Source organism: Pteropus alecto, unplaced genomic scaffold (assembly GCF_000325575.1).
Source record: "Pteropus alecto unplaced genomic scaffold, ASM32557v1 scaffold155, whole genome shotgun sequence".
Lineage (NCBI taxonomy): Eukaryota > Metazoa > Chordata > Mammalia > Chiroptera > Pteropodidae > Pteropus > Pteropus alecto.
Window position 1 is genome coordinate 10,986,465 of NW_006438113.1, and position 16,645 is coordinate 11,003,109.

The 16,645-nt window shown below is 34.0% G+C and overlaps 1 protein-coding gene across 13 annotated transcripts in view; it reads left to right on the forward strand.

Annotated features, from left to right (window-relative positions):
• USP54 (ubiquitin specific peptidase 54) overlaps window positions 1–16,645 on the forward strand; it is a 109,886-nt gene that overhangs the window by 44,819 nt on the left and 48,422 nt on the right. For 11 of the 13 annotated variants that reach the window (XM_025049424.1, XM_025049432.1, XM_025049435.1 and 8 more), the window contains exons 2-3: window positions 10,735–11,318; window positions 14,708–14,800. In XM_025049424.1, coding sequence (XP_024905192.1) covers window positions 11,172–11,318; window positions 14,708–14,800 — 240 coding nt within the window. In that variant the 5' untranslated portion in view covers window positions 10,735–11,171. Of the gene's footprint in view, window positions 1–10,734; window positions 11,319–14,707; window positions 14,801–16,645 lie in introns of those variants that run through there. The other 2 variants (XM_025049425.1, XM_025049434.1) reach the window with 2 other exon arrangements.

A 16,645-nucleotide genomic window follows, 5' to 3' on the forward strand; every position in this document is an offset into this window, starting at 1 on the left:
GGAGAAACTTTGATACATAATGAAATGAATTCTCTTAAGAGACCTATATCCCCTTCTAAGCTTCCTACACCTTATACCTGGCTTCATCAAAGGGCCCCCAGGCTCTGCGGGAACAGCTCCTATCTAGTCTTCATTGATCTCAGTCCCATTCATGTCTTATTCATAACTAAGTCTCTAATGCTATTAACCTGTAGATCTCTGAACCTCATTTACTCCACTTTCTCTTAGGGAGACAGGTTCTTCCTGGCCTAGTACCCTTTCAGGCCTCATCTCTCTTAATGTGTAATAAGCTAGTTTCTTTTCAGCAAACATTTGAATGACTACTTTGGGTTTTTTCAGAAACCGAGGCTAAGAGAGAAGCTGACTTTGTTGATGAGTAATACAGTAGAGGATAATTAGGGTGGCTGCAGCTGTAACCCAGTTTATTACTTTTGCCTGAGAAAAATGGCAGCACATTATGCTGTACTGTGTATACATGTGAAGTAATCATTCTCTGTTTTCATTAATATAGAGAAGTAAAATGTTTTTTTCTAAAAGTCATCAGTTTCTAGAGCTGTACCTCTAATGCCAGCAGTCTTAAGCTATGATCTTTTAAATTTAGCCCTGTCATTTCTACTCTCAATTGTGGATTCTAGTAGAATTATTTCAGTGGGCTCAGGAATGCAAAGTCCAAATGTACACCAAACAGTATAATTTAGATTTATTTAGTGCTAACAAAATTTATATGATTAATAACATATTAGATGATGCTTTGATTAATAAAATACAAATTTATTAGTATTACTGAATTTAAAGTAGCTTTTTGAATTATGTATTTCCTCAAGTGACATATACTATAAAAGCCCAGTTTCTGTAATATGATTCAGATTCTGTTGGTCTTGAAGTTTATATAATTCAGGGACCCCTTTTTCAGGAAAATGTTTTTAAAATAGAAAATTAGATATTGGGCCTCAGGGCCTGAGCAAGAGAGGGGTCCTGAAGCTTCATCTTCATTAGATTCTTGGTAAATCTGCCTCTGGATGTGAGGGTCTGCAAAATAGTTGGGACCCACTGTTTTCCATCATCTCATGCATGGAAAGGATTTTAGCTTGCTCACAGGATGTTAGGGGTTTTAGTTCAGGAACAATGTAGGATGTACAACTTAGTACTTCTACACAAGGAAATAGGTAATAGTTGATAAAATGATATGCTTCTTTCCCAGTTTTGGCTTCTAGCTTTCTACAAGTTTACTTGTTAATAGAGACACCAAAGTAATGCAGCCTGTTTGACTTAGTAAACCCTAGGAGCTAATTAGTAATGATGGTTAAATTAAGTATAGAGAAGATTAAAGATCAAATAAATATAAATATTTATGATCAATTTTTTTATTTCTTCATGATTCAGTGGTGGTCAGTTATATTTTTAGGAATTTATTCATTTCTTTTAGTTTATCCAATTTTTTGTTATATCATTGTTCATAGTAGTTTCTTATGATCATTAGTATTTCTGTTATCAATTGTAATGTCTCCTTTTTCATTTCTGATTTTATTTATAGTCTTTTCTTAGTTTAGCTAAAGATTTGTCAGTTTCATTTAATCTTTTCAAAAAACTAGCTCTTAACTTTGTTGATCTTTTTTTATTGCCTTTCTGTTATGTGTTAATTAACTTGATTAAGAGAATCCTTTCACAGTGTATACATATATCAAATCAACAGGTTTTACGCTTTAAATATGTTACAGTTTTGTTAGTCATATATCAGTAAAGCTGGAGAAAAGAATTCATGAACAAGCTCCTCAGAGGCTACTCAACAGTAGTAAACTATAGGTCACTCCGTCTTTTTCAGAGTTGAGGGCAGTTTTAGGACTTGGCTGGAAACTAGTAAATGACTAAAGATAATTATACATTTTCTGCACAGAGTTTGGGAATAAGCATCTGCTAAGTAGCCTGTTGTCCGTGAGTTTGTTGTAGTCTAGGACTACTCTGCAGGTTGCTGTGAGTCTTTTGGTTGCTACTGCTCTAAGGGGCAAAATAAATCAGACAGGAATACTAGGTAATAGGCTGTGGAGCAATTTTAATTTAAATTTGAATAAACTTGCATATACTGTTTAGTTGCCATTATCAAGTGGTGGTGGTTTTTAATCATCATCTCATTGGCCGACATGAAAACTAAGTTAATTTCTGTATTGAAAACTATAAGTGGACAACTTCTTTGGAACAGAATAAATAAATTGCCAAAGAATAAATAATGCATGTTCACCAAATCTTTTTTTTTTTTTTTTTTAAACTAAGTAAAGATATTTTGCTTGGGTGCATTTGTATAGAACTACCTTACTAGGATCTTATTAGGATCCAAAACTGTGTGATGCCCTTTGAAAATGTTTATATTGATAGTGAGGAAAGCCTAAATTTTAGCTGAGTCACATTAATATAAGAATATCTGGCTTTATGAGAAAAAGCAATTGTATGGAAAATTAAATAAATATATATCTAGAATCATACTTATTAGTTTTATCACAATCTATAAATAGAAAGGTGGATTATATGACAAATAAACTATAGTAAAATCCTATGAGAATGAGTCTCACACAATTGGTTTCTGACCTCCATTCTCCATTCTCAAATGGGGTAGAATAAAGCCCCTTATTATACATTAGAGATGGAGGGGAATATAGAGAGGGGGAGGACCCAAGAAACATTGAAATAATATTAAACATTAATTGCCCTTAAAATTATAGAAAATTTATATAGGACTTCAGAATTGGGGGAGATCCCTTTAGGCTTAGGGTAGTCGAGGAATATTTTACAAAGGTTTTTTACAAAGAGGCTAGATAACATATTGAAGGGAAGAAGGTATTGAGCAACCTAAGTAGGTAAAATGGAATTTGTAAGGTTATAGAAATAGGAAAACATTTTGTCTGGGAAGAAGTTTCGTATAGGGAAACAGAAGGAGGTAAATATAAAAGATAAATTAAGGTCAGATTGTGTTATTAAGAATCAGGCTAGGAAGTTTGGACATTATTTTGTTGGAGGGACCTGGGAAAAAAAATTTTTTTTTAATCGACACATTAGAATATGCTTTTAAAAACAATTTAAAAAATCTCTTGTAATTTATATAAAATTATATAAAATTTACATAAAAATACTAAAATCTTTTTGATATAGACTTCTGAGTTTTGCTAAATGCATAGAGGTGGTGTCACTACCACCACAATCAAGATAAAGAACAGTTTCCTCACCTTGGTAATGTCCCTTTATAATCACCCCCTAACCTCACCCCCAATTCCTTGCAACTACTGATTTCTTATGACTTTTGCTTTTAATTTGGACTTTTCCAAAATGCCACATAAGTGAAACTGTATAGTAGATAGTCTTTTGAGTTCGACTTCTTTTGCTTAGCATAATACATTTGAGATTCATCCATATTTTTGTGTATTTATTCCAGGTTTCTTTTTGGCGTTTTGTTGTTTTTTTTTTTTTTTTTTTGTAGTATCCATTGCATGGATGTACCATTTACTAGTTGAAGAACATTTGGATTGTTTTCAGTTTTGGGTGATTATGTATAAAGCCACTATAAACACTGATATACAGGTTTTTATGTGAGCATAAGCTTTCATTTCTTTTGGGTAAAATGCCTAGGAATGAGATTGCTAGGTCATATGGTAAAAGCATATTTAACTTTATATGTAACTTACAATTGTGTCTTTTTGCATTTCCATCAGCAATTTAGGAGAGTTCCCATTGCTCTGATGCTTCCTCATTAGCACTTGATATTATCAAGATTTGAAATATTTTGTTTTTGTTTTTAGCTATTTTAATAGGAATGTAGTGTGGTTTTAATTTCTATTTCCCTGGCTAATAATGTCTTCTTATATGTTTATTTGCCATCTGTATTTTTTCTTTTGTGAAATGTCTGTTCAAATCTTTTGCCCATTTGAGAAAATTGGCCAGTTTTTCTTATTAAGTTTAGAGGATTCTGTATATATTTTGGCTGCAAGTCCATTATGTGATTTGAAAATATTTTCTTCCAACCTTTGACTGTATTTTTATTCTCTTAACAGTGTCTTTTAAAGAATAGAAGTTCTCAATTATGATGAAGTCCAATTCTATAATTTTTTATTTCTTTTACGGATTGTGCTTTTGTTGTTGTGTCTAAGGAATCTTTGTTTAACCCAATGTCACAAAATTTTCTTCTTTTAGAATTTTTAGTTTTAGTTTTCCATTTAGGACTATGATCCATTTTGAGTTATTTTTCTATAAGATGTAAGGTATGAGTCAAGTTTCAATTTTTTGCATATATCTGTTCAATTGTTCCAACATCATTTGTTGAAAAGACTGTTCCTTTTCCATTGAGCTGTCTTTGTACTTTCATTAAAAATCAATTGACCACATATATTTAAGTCTGTTTCTGGGCTTTCTATTCTGTTTCATTGATCCATGTGTCTATCCTTTCACCAATACCATATGATATTGACTACTAAGTCTTCCAGTTTTGTTCTGTTTCGAAATTATTTGGACTATTCTAATAATTCCTTTGCCTCTCCATATAATTTTTAGAATAGGCTAGTCAATTTCTAGAAAAAATTTTGCAGGGATTTTGATTTGAAATTGCATTGAATATCTGGGTCAATTTGAATTGAATTGACATTTTAACAAAGTTGAAATTTCAGTTTATGAACATGGTATACCTATCCATTTATTTAGGTCATCTTTGATTTCTTTCACCTGTATTTTGTAGTTTTCAGCATATAAGTCTTATGTATATTTTGTTACATTTATACCCAAGTATTTTATGTTTTGTGGTATTCTTGTAAATGGTACTTTAAAAGAATTTAAGTTTCCAGTTGTTCATTGCTAGCATATAGAAACACAGTCGATTTTAAAAAAATACTGACTTTGTATTTTATGACCTTACTGACCTCACTTATTAGTTCTTAAGAGGGTTTTCTTTTTTTTTTTTTTTTTGGTAGAGTCCTTGGGATTTTTAAATGTAGAACATCATGATATCTGTGAATAAAAAGTTTTATTTCTTTCATTCCAATCTATATGTTTTGTTTTTTTTTTTAAGTTGTTTTTCCTGCTTTATTGCACAGGCTAAGGCCTATAATATGATAGTGAATAGGAGTGATGAGACAGACATCTTTACCTTGCTTGAGACCCGAAAAAGGTGGGCATGATCCTATCAAGAAACTTTTTTGGCTGGCAACTGATACTTCTCTGCTAAGGAACAATTCGAGCTTTCTGACTTTTTGTGTAAAATGCACACAAATAAATAATGGTTCATGTTAAAGAGAAATATTGATGAAAAATATATAAATGAATTGGAATGGCAAGAGACAGGAGGCCAGAAAGACTTATTTATTGTAATAGTCTAAATGGGAGATAATTGTGTTGTAAACTAGGATGAAGACAGTGGAAGTGAAAAAGAAAGATCAGTCTAAGAGATTTTGAAGGGAGAATTGACAAGCCTTTGTGATGTGGATAAGCAAGGGGGAGAAGCATAGGAAGAAGTTAAAGACAACAGAGATTTTGAACCTGGGTATTTGCCATTAGTAAAAAAATAATAGTAGGAGAGTCATAGTAGGAATTATTTTTGGGGAGAAGTAGGTGACTTCATATTTGGACATGTTAAACTTTTTACAAAAGTGGAACAATGTGTAAGTAGTTGGTAATTTGGTTTTGAGGTTCATGAGATTTATGATTTATCAGACCAGAAATGGTGGTTGAAGTTCTGATGGAGAAGAGGATGAGAACACCATGGGAAGTACTGTAGAAAACAGCAAGAAGGTCTGATTTAAACTTTAGGGAATGCCCACTTTTAAGAAAGCAGCAAAGGAGAGAGAAAATGAACTATCACCAGTAGGAGATCTACTGTTCATTTGTCATTCTTTCATTTTATTCATTCTCTCATTTACTTATTAATTCACCCAATGAATCCAGGATTATTTAGCATCAGAGCAGCCAGTGTTAGATGTTACAGAAAAGTTAAGAAGAATGAGGCCTATGGAAAAAGCTGGTAGGTTTTGAAATTAGATTTCTTTAGAAAGTGAATGTTCCATAAAGTAAAATTATGGTGGTGGAGTAAAGGAGCAGTACCGTGTTCTGAAGAGACTGACGCTAAGCAAGGAGAGGCAGCAGTTGTAAATTATTAATTGTAGAGACATATAGTAGTGAAAGGCTGACAAAAATTGAGGACAGTAGGTATAGTAGTTAATAAGTTCCGGTGGTCTTTGTTGTTGCTGGCTTTTTTTTTTTTTTTTTTTAAGAATATTGGATATCTGTGTGTGGTTATGTTTAAAGGGAAAAGAGCTTATGATGAGGGGATGTTTGAAAGATAATAATGATCATTTATATAGCAATTACTATATGTCAGACATTAATATTAATACTTTGCATGTATTAACTAATTTCAATCCACATAATAATGAAACTGAGGGTCCTTATGACTGAGTAAATTCAGGTTTAAATCCTAGCTCTAGAAATTATATACTTCTCTCTTTATATGCCTCTCAGAGACCTAGCTTTTCCTTGGGATAATCAGCAACCCCAGAGGCAGCAGAAGACGGTAGCCCAGACCTGACTAATGGTCACACCGTCCAGACCTCTGACAGTCTAAAGATAACATCTTGACCTAAGTTATGTTTCAGTTCCTGTGCCTTTAGGTGGAATGACGCCGTGGCTACTTTCCCATGAGACCAGACAGAGTGATCCTGGACAGAGGGACCCTGGAAAAGACCTTAGAGCTGTCCTCAAGACCCGAAGAAATGATTTATTATCCTTACCTCACCTCTGACCCAATATGACCCTGAATGCCTAACCCAGGGTGTTTTGTGATTTTGCCCTGTATAATCTGTAACCTATAATCTGGGTGTTGGATTTTATAAAGTATAAACTCCCCGCCTCCACAGTGGCCAGTTCAATATTAAACTATTTTTTTCTTTCTATTCTGCAAACTCCTGCTTGTGCATTTGTTTGGGCTACTGTATGCAGGTAGGTAGACTCAAGGAAAAACATTGGCCTTCTGGTAGCAATAAGATACTATAGATAAGGTTTGGAATTATTGACATGTGGTGTATACCGAGGAACTGAGGTAATTGCCTATTGACTTTTAAGGCAAATATAGTTTCTTAAGTGAACTGCTATATAGAATAACAGAAACTAGAAATGTGAGCAACTTTTCTGATTAAACTGTTTGGATATCTCACTGTAGTGTAGTTTGACTTCCTAATGTTTGGGTTACTTTTGGCTTTAATCACTAGTAAAGAGGCTAGTTCCTTCATTAGTAACTGAGATACTCTTCATGGTTTTTCCATTTGAATCATTGATTAGTTGAACATGGTCATTTTCTGTCGACCTTCTAAAATGTTACCCTATTCCTTTTAATAGGCTCAGTTGTTTGCCTTTTTAAATTAAACTTTGTATTTTAAAAATAATGGTAAAATTAAAATGTTTCTCCAAGCAGCTAAATTGTACTGACATATCACTTATCCTATTGAGGCCTACTGTTCTTTTTATACAATTAGAAGACATTCCTGGTAGCTTACAAGTTTCTGGTATCCTGAGGTCTCCAAAGCAAAATTTACTTTTCTGTTTTTAAGGGTAGCAGTTCACTCATTCAGTAAACTCATTATTCATTGCTTGTTTTGAAAACTTGCTAGTACTTTCAGATGCTTGTGGCATTAAATCTCAACCACTCTGTGAAATAGGTATTTGTGCCATTTTACAGACCAGAAACAAAGTTCAAGAAATCTAAGTAGTATGGGATTATACAAAGTAGTTAAAATGTGGAAATTGAATCCACTTCTTCTAACTCCAAGTCTAGTCCTAGTCCTCTTTTTATAACACAACTACTCTATATCACTTGCTCCTTACAATGATTTGATATTATACTGTATTTTGAGGTCTCCTCTTCATAGAAATATATTTAAGCTTTTTTCTATTTTATTTTGTCATCATATCTATACTGTTTTGCATTTGTCTTTCTCTCTTTTTTTTTTCTGGCTTGGGATTGTCAGTATCATCTGGCATGATATTATTATCTACCAGCTTAGTAATTTTAGTTATGATTTTGCATTGCATCACTAATACTACATACAGTACAAGGTAATTTTTACATAGTTTAAATATTTTTATTTTGCAGCTATCAGTTCCTTTTGACTTAAAAAATAATTTAGAACTTACGAAGAAGTTCCAAGAGATGGTACAAAGAATTTCCATATACCCTTCAGCCAAATTTACCTATTGTTAACATTTTGCCATCTTTATTTGCTTTACCATTTTCTCTCTTTCTTTCGCTCTCTTCACATATATATATGCGTGTGTGTGTATATATATGTATACATATATATATACATTACCCCATATATACATTTATATTTATAATTCTTTTTCTTCTGAACTATTTATGAGTAAGTTATAAACGTTATACTCTTTTACCCCTAAGTATTTCAGTATTGCTTAAGAATTCATTTTCTTCTTTTCAATAGGTTGAAAGCCTATAGTTAGAGCCATAGTAGAACTCTTAATTTACTCTCTCATGTCTTTAGGTAGCATTGGAGAAGTTTTATGTTGTTTGGTGCTAGACCTGCAACTTAAGTGAAATATTTTGTCAACAGTATTTCTTTGGACCATTTGTTACTGCCTCTCTTGGCTTTGTTCTTTTTGGCTCTCACCTCTAGTTTCTGACACACCTAGAGCACGTGTGAGAGCTTACTGCCCTACCCTACATAATACTGCCATTTAGAGCCTGAGAATCTTTTTTTCTGCTACTGCCTTTTTCTCTTTGCTGCCTGAACTCAGGAGTGTGTATCACAGGGCAGGCTGAGTTTCAGTAAGCTACTAATGTGGACACTGGAAACCCCACCTGCCTACCAAGTCCTTTTGGCTGTGAGCAAAGTGGAGGCTTGGTACTTGTCATTCCTTTGCAGCAGTTGAGCTGAAGGAATGCTGCATGGCTTGTTGGAAATTGCTTAGTGGCCTTGAGTGGGGTGTGTGTGTATGAGGGTGTGTGTTGAGAGTTGAGGGTCTTGTAGTCTGTATGGGAGACATGAAATTCTTCCTGGTGCCATGCTAATCACCAGGCAGTATTTGTTGAGTACCTCCTTATGACTATCACTGTGGTAGGAGCTTTTGGACTAATATAATAAAATTCATAATTAAGTCGGTATATCATAGTCAAATAGTTCCAGCTCTGCCACTTACTAGCTTTGATTTGAGCAAGTTAATGTCTTTAAGCCTTACTTTACTCTTCTGTAAAATGGAACTATTAATACCTACGTTATAGGGCTGTTGTGAAAGTTGAATAAAGAATGTAAGTATAGTGTTTAGCACAGTTCTGATGTGCTAATGAAATACTAGTTAGTATTTCATTTTATTTAGTCATATTTAGGATTTATGACACCATATAAAACAAATAGAGAGTAATAAAAATAAATAGAGAATGATATGATTCTACAGTGTATCATCGAATACTTTAATTGTGATGTGTAGATTATAAATAGTCTGGGAATTTAGAGAAGAGAAAGCACAGTCTTTTGGAACCATTTAATGTTCCTGTGCCTCAATTTTTCCACTGGACACACTGGAAATACTAGGCGATCTCCCAGAGAATGATTGCGATATTGTAGCAATTTTGCTTTTATTAGGTGGTCCATATGATGGTGGGAAGGAAACATATAACATTCTTAATTTTTTCCTTATGTAGACATGGCAGCCTTATAGGAAAGTTCGAAGCTGGAAATTAGACACATTTCCTTCCAGGGAAGGTGCTTGGTTTGGTATTTCTCACTGTTGCCTCACTGGCATTTTAATTAGTTGAGAACTAATGTTGGTCAATGGATGGCCTCTGGTTGTAAGCGCCTCGGATATAATCTGAGGATTAAGTGATTTGTAGCCCAAATTATCTCTCTGATCTTCTGGCAAAAATATAACATACAAACAGGAAGGAGGAAATTTAGTTTTCTTGGACCGATGTTAAAGACATATGGTTTACTTACCATAAGTATTTCTCTGGGATGAGACATCTTTACTCAGAACAGAGTCCAGACTGATAACTTGGCCCTTCCACCTTTAAATAGGCTTTCATAGCTATGAACATATAGAACAGCTTTAAAAAGTTCTTTATTTACAACAGCCAAAGGAAAATGTTTCAATTCCCAGTTTGGTGTGTACTTACTTGGTAACTTTTTTGTTAGCCTGATTTTGCAAAGTTTATATTTGGTTTTTATTTTTGTCCAGATCAATTCTTTCTCCTAGAAAATTTCAGAGACGTTTCCCATGAAAGTAGAGCCGCTCATACTATTTTTCCAGTCTTGGTTTCTCCTTTTTGTTGTTATTTTTTTTTCTTGGCATTGTTTGCCAAGGTTTCAAGTTTATAGTGAGAGGTGAGGCAACGTTGATCTTGGCAGAACAGCACAAAGCCAGTAGAGTCATTAAGTGACGCAAGCTTTTCAATTTTTTTCCTTCTGTTAAAGCTCTCTGGCACAGCTGGCTATTCTAGTCACAGAGGAAGAGAGGAGAAGAGACTGTCTAAAATTCTGAATGGAATAATAGAAGATGTTTGGGGCATATTAAAAAACATCAGCAACAACAAAAACCCTGTATTATTAACAAGCTTCTTAGCTTTGTGGAATCTACGTGGAATCTTTGTGGAATCTTGCTTAGAACTTGAGTTTTTACTTCAGAGGATGATGGGACAAGGCAATAGAAGACGAGGGTGTTGTGTTGGATTCTTGCTTATTTGTCTGCTTTTCCTTTCAGTTGGAAAAATTTTTAATCCACAAGAAGCACTATTAACAAGCCTAAGGAACACATCCTGTCCTGACCCTGGATTCTGTTGGAATTGAGGATTACAGCCACTTCACCAGGATTTTATGGAGGCAGTTCAAGAAAAATAGAAGGAAGCAGTATTCAAGGATTTCTCTGTTTGTATTAATCCTGTACCATGTTAAAATTTGGGCATTGTTTGGAGCAAGTGGAGGACGACTCTGTCATGCGGATCTAAGAGGATACCTGCGTTCCTTGAGCTACATGTTGATATTTGGAAGGTTGTAAACTCAAAATCTTTCAACATATATTCATTAAGTTCTGGATTCTCTTCCTATTAAGGACTATTAAGGACTTCAGACAGAAACTCCAAAAGAAACCCCAAAAGAAACAAAACTTTCTCTTTGTTTTCAGGCTGAATCTGAATAATAATGTCTTGGAAGAGAAATTATTTTTCAGGGGGCCGTGGTAGTGTCCAAGGGATGTTTGCACCTCGAAGCTCAACCTCCATAGCCCCCAGCAAAGGCCTCAGCAATGAGCCAGGGCAGAACAGTTGCTTCCTCAACAGTGCCTTGCAGGTAAGGGCAAGTTCTTCCTTTCTGACTTTTAGTTGCTGGTGCTGTATTTCTTATAACTGTTTTAAATATAATACTTGGTAGTATCTGTTTGAGGTCAGCAGTGTGAGATCATTTTTTAAAGTTTATCTGTGTGATCTTGGGCAAGTTATTTTATCTCTGAATCTCTTAACCTCATTTGTAAAAAAGGGGATTAATAATGAGAATAAAAATAATAACTCTAACTACTATTATTTACTTGCTACTTGTTTATTGACTTTTTTCCTAAAAAGTCTCTGTTTCTTTTTTTTCTCCCTTTTGAGACCAAGGTGTCTTATCACTCTAGTTGCTTTTCTCTAGTAGAGAAAGCAAAATTCACAAGTGAAAGACTTTCAGGTATATTATTCTTGTCTCATATTCAAGCTTCTAGCACACACACACTGAATGGAGTCCAGTCTTTGTCTGCTTCTTCATCTCCTTCCTCTGAGTTCACCTGTAATAGCTCATATTTGGTGTCTGGTCAGATATGCTCGAACAGAGCTAGTGGAAGATATATTCCCCTAAAGTGATTATCTACTCTAAATTTACCCTTTTGGTGTTGCTTCCCACGTTTGTGATCTCAGAATCCAAAAGCTTCCTGTCTGTCTGCCTGATTGCCTAGTCAGGCCCACAGAATGTTAGGTTTATCCCCCTTGGCCTAACTTTCAAGTAATCCTTTTCCCTTCTTTTATGCTTTTCAGAGTAAAAGTAAATAAATTTGCCACCTAAGATAATTATGCTTGGGTAAAATATTAGCTTTATACCTCAGATGTAATGAGAGAAGAAAAGACAAGGCAAAGTATTTACTATAAAGCACACTGGACTTAGGAATTAGGAGACCTGGATTCTGCTTTTAGCCCTTCTGTAGGCTAGTCTTGGGACCTCGTACAGGTAATAATAGTGTTTCAGTTTCCCTATTCATAATACAAGAATCTTGTCAAGGTCATTTATGTACTCAACGTTTCATACCCTTTGTTTCCAAATTTTTATTTGAAAATATTAAAAAATTCTATGTTGTGAAGCATATATAGAAAGAATTTAATTACTTTCACTAATTACTACTACAAATTTCATGCAGATGGTTGGGGTTGGTTAGGTTTTTTTCCAGGTGATGCATATTAGGTTTTTGAGTGACTTTGCATAAACTAATAATACTTTTGTAATTTAGAAGCAGGCAAAAAGGGTGTTGATATAGATGTGTTTGTGTTTGCCTTCTTCCTGGCCATAGTTCTGTTTTTATAATTCTGTTTCTATGTTCTTCTATTACTGTCAATTGAAACAATAATATTTATGACTTTCTGTTCTAATTTACAGTGCTACATGGAACACATACTACGTACACACACATTTCCATATCCATACTTAAATATTGTGTCATTGATGGTTTTGGAGTACCTACTGTAATCATGGTACAGTTGAAAACAATTATTTCTATGAGTTAATACTCTAACTTTTGATATGAAAGCTATGTTCACCACAGGTGTGTGGAACCCATTATATTTGTTATAAAAAGGTGTGCTGTGATCTGGGGCTCCGGAAGTGTAGTGCCTTTTCAAATATGGTACCATTTAATTGTTTTCCAGGCAAGAGAAGCTTCCTAAGGCATTAATCTATGTATTACACCATTTCTTTTTTAACCAAAGTCCGTAGTTTCTTCAGATTTCCTTAGTTTTCACCTATGTCTTTTTCTATCCCAGGATTCTATCCAGGATACCACATTTACATCTATTTGTTATGTTTCCTTAGGCTCCTATTGGTCGTGAAAGTTTCTCAGAATTTCCTTGTTTTCAATGATCTTGACAATTTTGAGGAGTAATAGTCAAATATTTTGTAGGCTGTCCCACTATTGGAACTTGTCTGATGTTTTCCTCATGATTAGATTGTAGTTATGGGATTTTGAGAGGAAGACCCTAAAAGTAAAATGCCATTTTCAGCACTTCATATCAAGGTTACACAATATGGACATAATTTATCACTGTTGATATCACCTTTATTTCTTTACTTTTTATTTAAAATTTTTTTATTTTTTAATTAGAGTTGACCTTCATATTATTTTATAATAGTTTCAGGTGTACAGTGTGGTGGTTAGATGTTTATATAATTTACAAAGTGATCCCCCTGATTAGTCTAGTTACCTACCTGGCATTATACATAGTTATTAGAATATTATTGACTACATTCTCTATGCTGTACCTTACATCTCCGTGACTATTTTGTAACTACCAATATATACTTCTTAATCCCTTCACCTTTTTCACCCAGACCCCCAACCTCTGCTCCCATCTGGCAATCACCAGTTTGTTCTTTGAATCTATGAGTTTTCATTTTGTTTGTTCATTTATTTTGTTCCTTAGAATCCACATATAAGTAAAGTCATGTAGTATTTGTCTTTCTCTATCTGACTTACTTCACTTAGCATAGTACCCTTTAGGCTCATCCATGTTGTTGCAAATGGGAAGGTTTTATTTTTTTATGGCTGGGTAATATTCCATCGTATATGTGTTAAATGGACACTTAGGTTTCTTCTAAACCTTGGCTATTGTAAATAGTGCTGCATGAACATAGTGCATGTATCTTCAAATTTGTGTTTTGGTTTTCTTTGGATAAATACCCAGAAGTAGAATTGCTGGGTCATAAGGGAGTTCTATTTTTAATTTTTGAGGAAATCCTAAACTGTTTTCCATAGTGGTTATACCAATCTGCAATCCCACCAACAGTGCACAAGGGTTCCCTTTTCTCCACATTCTTGCCAACACTTGTTGTTTATTGATTTATTGATGATGGCCATTCTGACAGATGTGAGGTGATATCTCATTGTGGTTTTAATTTGCCTTTCTCTGATGTTTAGTGATATTGAACATTTTCATATGTCTATTGGCTGAATGTTCTCTTTGAAGAAATGCCTAGATCCTTTACCCATTTTTAATTGGGATATCACTTTTATTTCTAATATATTCACTTAAGGAGGTCACGACTCTCTCCAAAAATTGAGAAATCTAACAAAGACAAAATTCCACACTACAATTCAAGCTTCTAAATACATTTTAAAACATTCTTGCTTTTCTTGTGTAGACTTAAACTCTTATTCTGTAGCTATTAACTCATAAATTTCTTCTTTAGGATCCCACTTGATGTATATCATACCGTATTTTCTCTATGTCCTTCCTTCATGTTCAAATTAATGTCTTTTCCAGAATATAGTCATCTGGCCCTCCTGTTAGATACTTCCTCACCTTTTTTGACATTTGATATACTAGAATGAGCTTTCCTCTTGGGAATAAAGATATCTTCTTCAATCATTACTTATGTTTGCTTGAACTTAAACGGTGGCTTTTTATACAGTAATGAAGCATTTTTTGTTTTTTTATTGCCAGGTTTTATGGCACTTGGATATCTTCCGACGTAGCTTTAGGCAGCTGACAACTCACAAGTGCATGGGAGATTCCTGCATCTTTTGTGCTCTCAAGGTAAGCACTTCAAATTTGTTTCATCTCACTACCATTAGGTTGCCAAATGATCAATGTTGAGTTTTTTGATTAATCAAGGTGATGCTAAAGAATTTGTTACTGATTTATCTGTTTGTGGTTTAGTGCAAAGGATGAATATGATTAGTATTTCTTGCTTCAAAGAATTACTCCTTCTTTGCTTGAGTAGTCTGTTTTTCTGAATCTTTTTGCCCATACAGCTTTATTGAATGTGATAGGATAATATTCAAATATGTTTAGACTGAATGTTTACCTGAAAATAATTCTAAATTTTCATTTTGAAAGCATGAACAACTGAAGTTTTCTTAATGGAATTAACTATTGTCTGTTAAAGCTAAATATAGCTGCAAATTCTTTATATTCAGAAAAGCCAGTATTAAAATTTTCCCATTTTCCTATTCCCTAATGTTTCCAATTACCACATTTAGTAGATTTTTTTATACCAGTTCTCTACCCCATTGTCTGACTCCAAGTTTTTCATTTCTGAATAAAATGAAACTGAGGATTCATTTAGAAACAAAGAAAATAGCCTAAAGTGACAGATTTCTGACTCAGAGATTTTAGGTATGCTGCTAAAGAGGAAGAACTAGGATGTATAAAGAGCCCATTCTCCATTGCTTTCTCTTTTTTCCAACATGTAACTTCTCTATGTTTTGTTGATCCAGATATATAATGAATTATTTGTGGTTGGATGAATCTACTTGAGTTCTGGATAAGCTTCCAGAGTCATATTTCAATCTCATGAAGTCTAAATTCTTAGGTTGTAGGAGGGATACTTAAATGTGATGATTATATGTTGTAGTTGCTTTTTTACACCTTAGAGTAGGAATTGTGACCAAAAAATTCAGAATTTCCCAGTAATATTGGTTATTTTGCAACAACTGACTCAAAACAATTTTTTGACAAGCATGAGTTTTTAAGTTTTAAGTTCATGATGGGAGGATATCTTTAGAAAGAGATAATTGCATCTTAACTTTTTGCCACTTGGCTCACAAACATCTTTTTTTCTCCACCCTTTGTTTGGAACCATTGTAACTTTTAGCAAAATATAGAATATAAATTATTGATTAATTGGGGAGTTTAAGTATGATATTTTAATAAAAACAAATTTTTTACAAGTTGTAAGATTTCTTACTTACTATTCCCATTCAGACAGCAGTCTATCCAAAAGAGCATTTGGCTCAATTTTCTGAAAGGTACATTGATATTAAATATCTAATTTTAGATAAACAGAAATATAGTGGTCCTTTGGTCAAAGTCAAAGGGAAGTTCCGTTCATGGCATGCAAATGAAAAAACCAAGGCAAGATACTTGCTAGAGAGATTTGAAACCTGAAGAAATCCCTGATAGAAGAATCTCTGAACCAGGAAACTCTTATCTGTACTAGGAAGGGATGATAGAACTTTTATGACCCCTGACGTGCCTTTGATTAGTCAGGGCTGTGCCATACTCTTCACTGACCCTGATGGGATTCGGGAAAACTAGCTGTCACCCTCTTGTTATGTTTCATTTTCCAGAGGGACAAATTATTACTCTAATATAAATCAGTATCATTATATAAGCCAGAGAGATGAAGAAAAACAACTACCAGACTTTATGGGACACCTTCTGAGATACTCAAGTACAGAAAGGAAGTTGTTTTTCAACACATAGAGGCTGAGAATATACCTTGAGACTCTTTCAGAGAAGCAATTGCTTATGATAGATAGGTAAATGTGTTCAAGGGATCAAATGCTATATTTTGGGTTTTCATTATTTTGAGGATGTCACTGCCTGATCTATTCATGAGATTTCTTTTCCTTCATTGCCTCTTTCATTATATTGGGA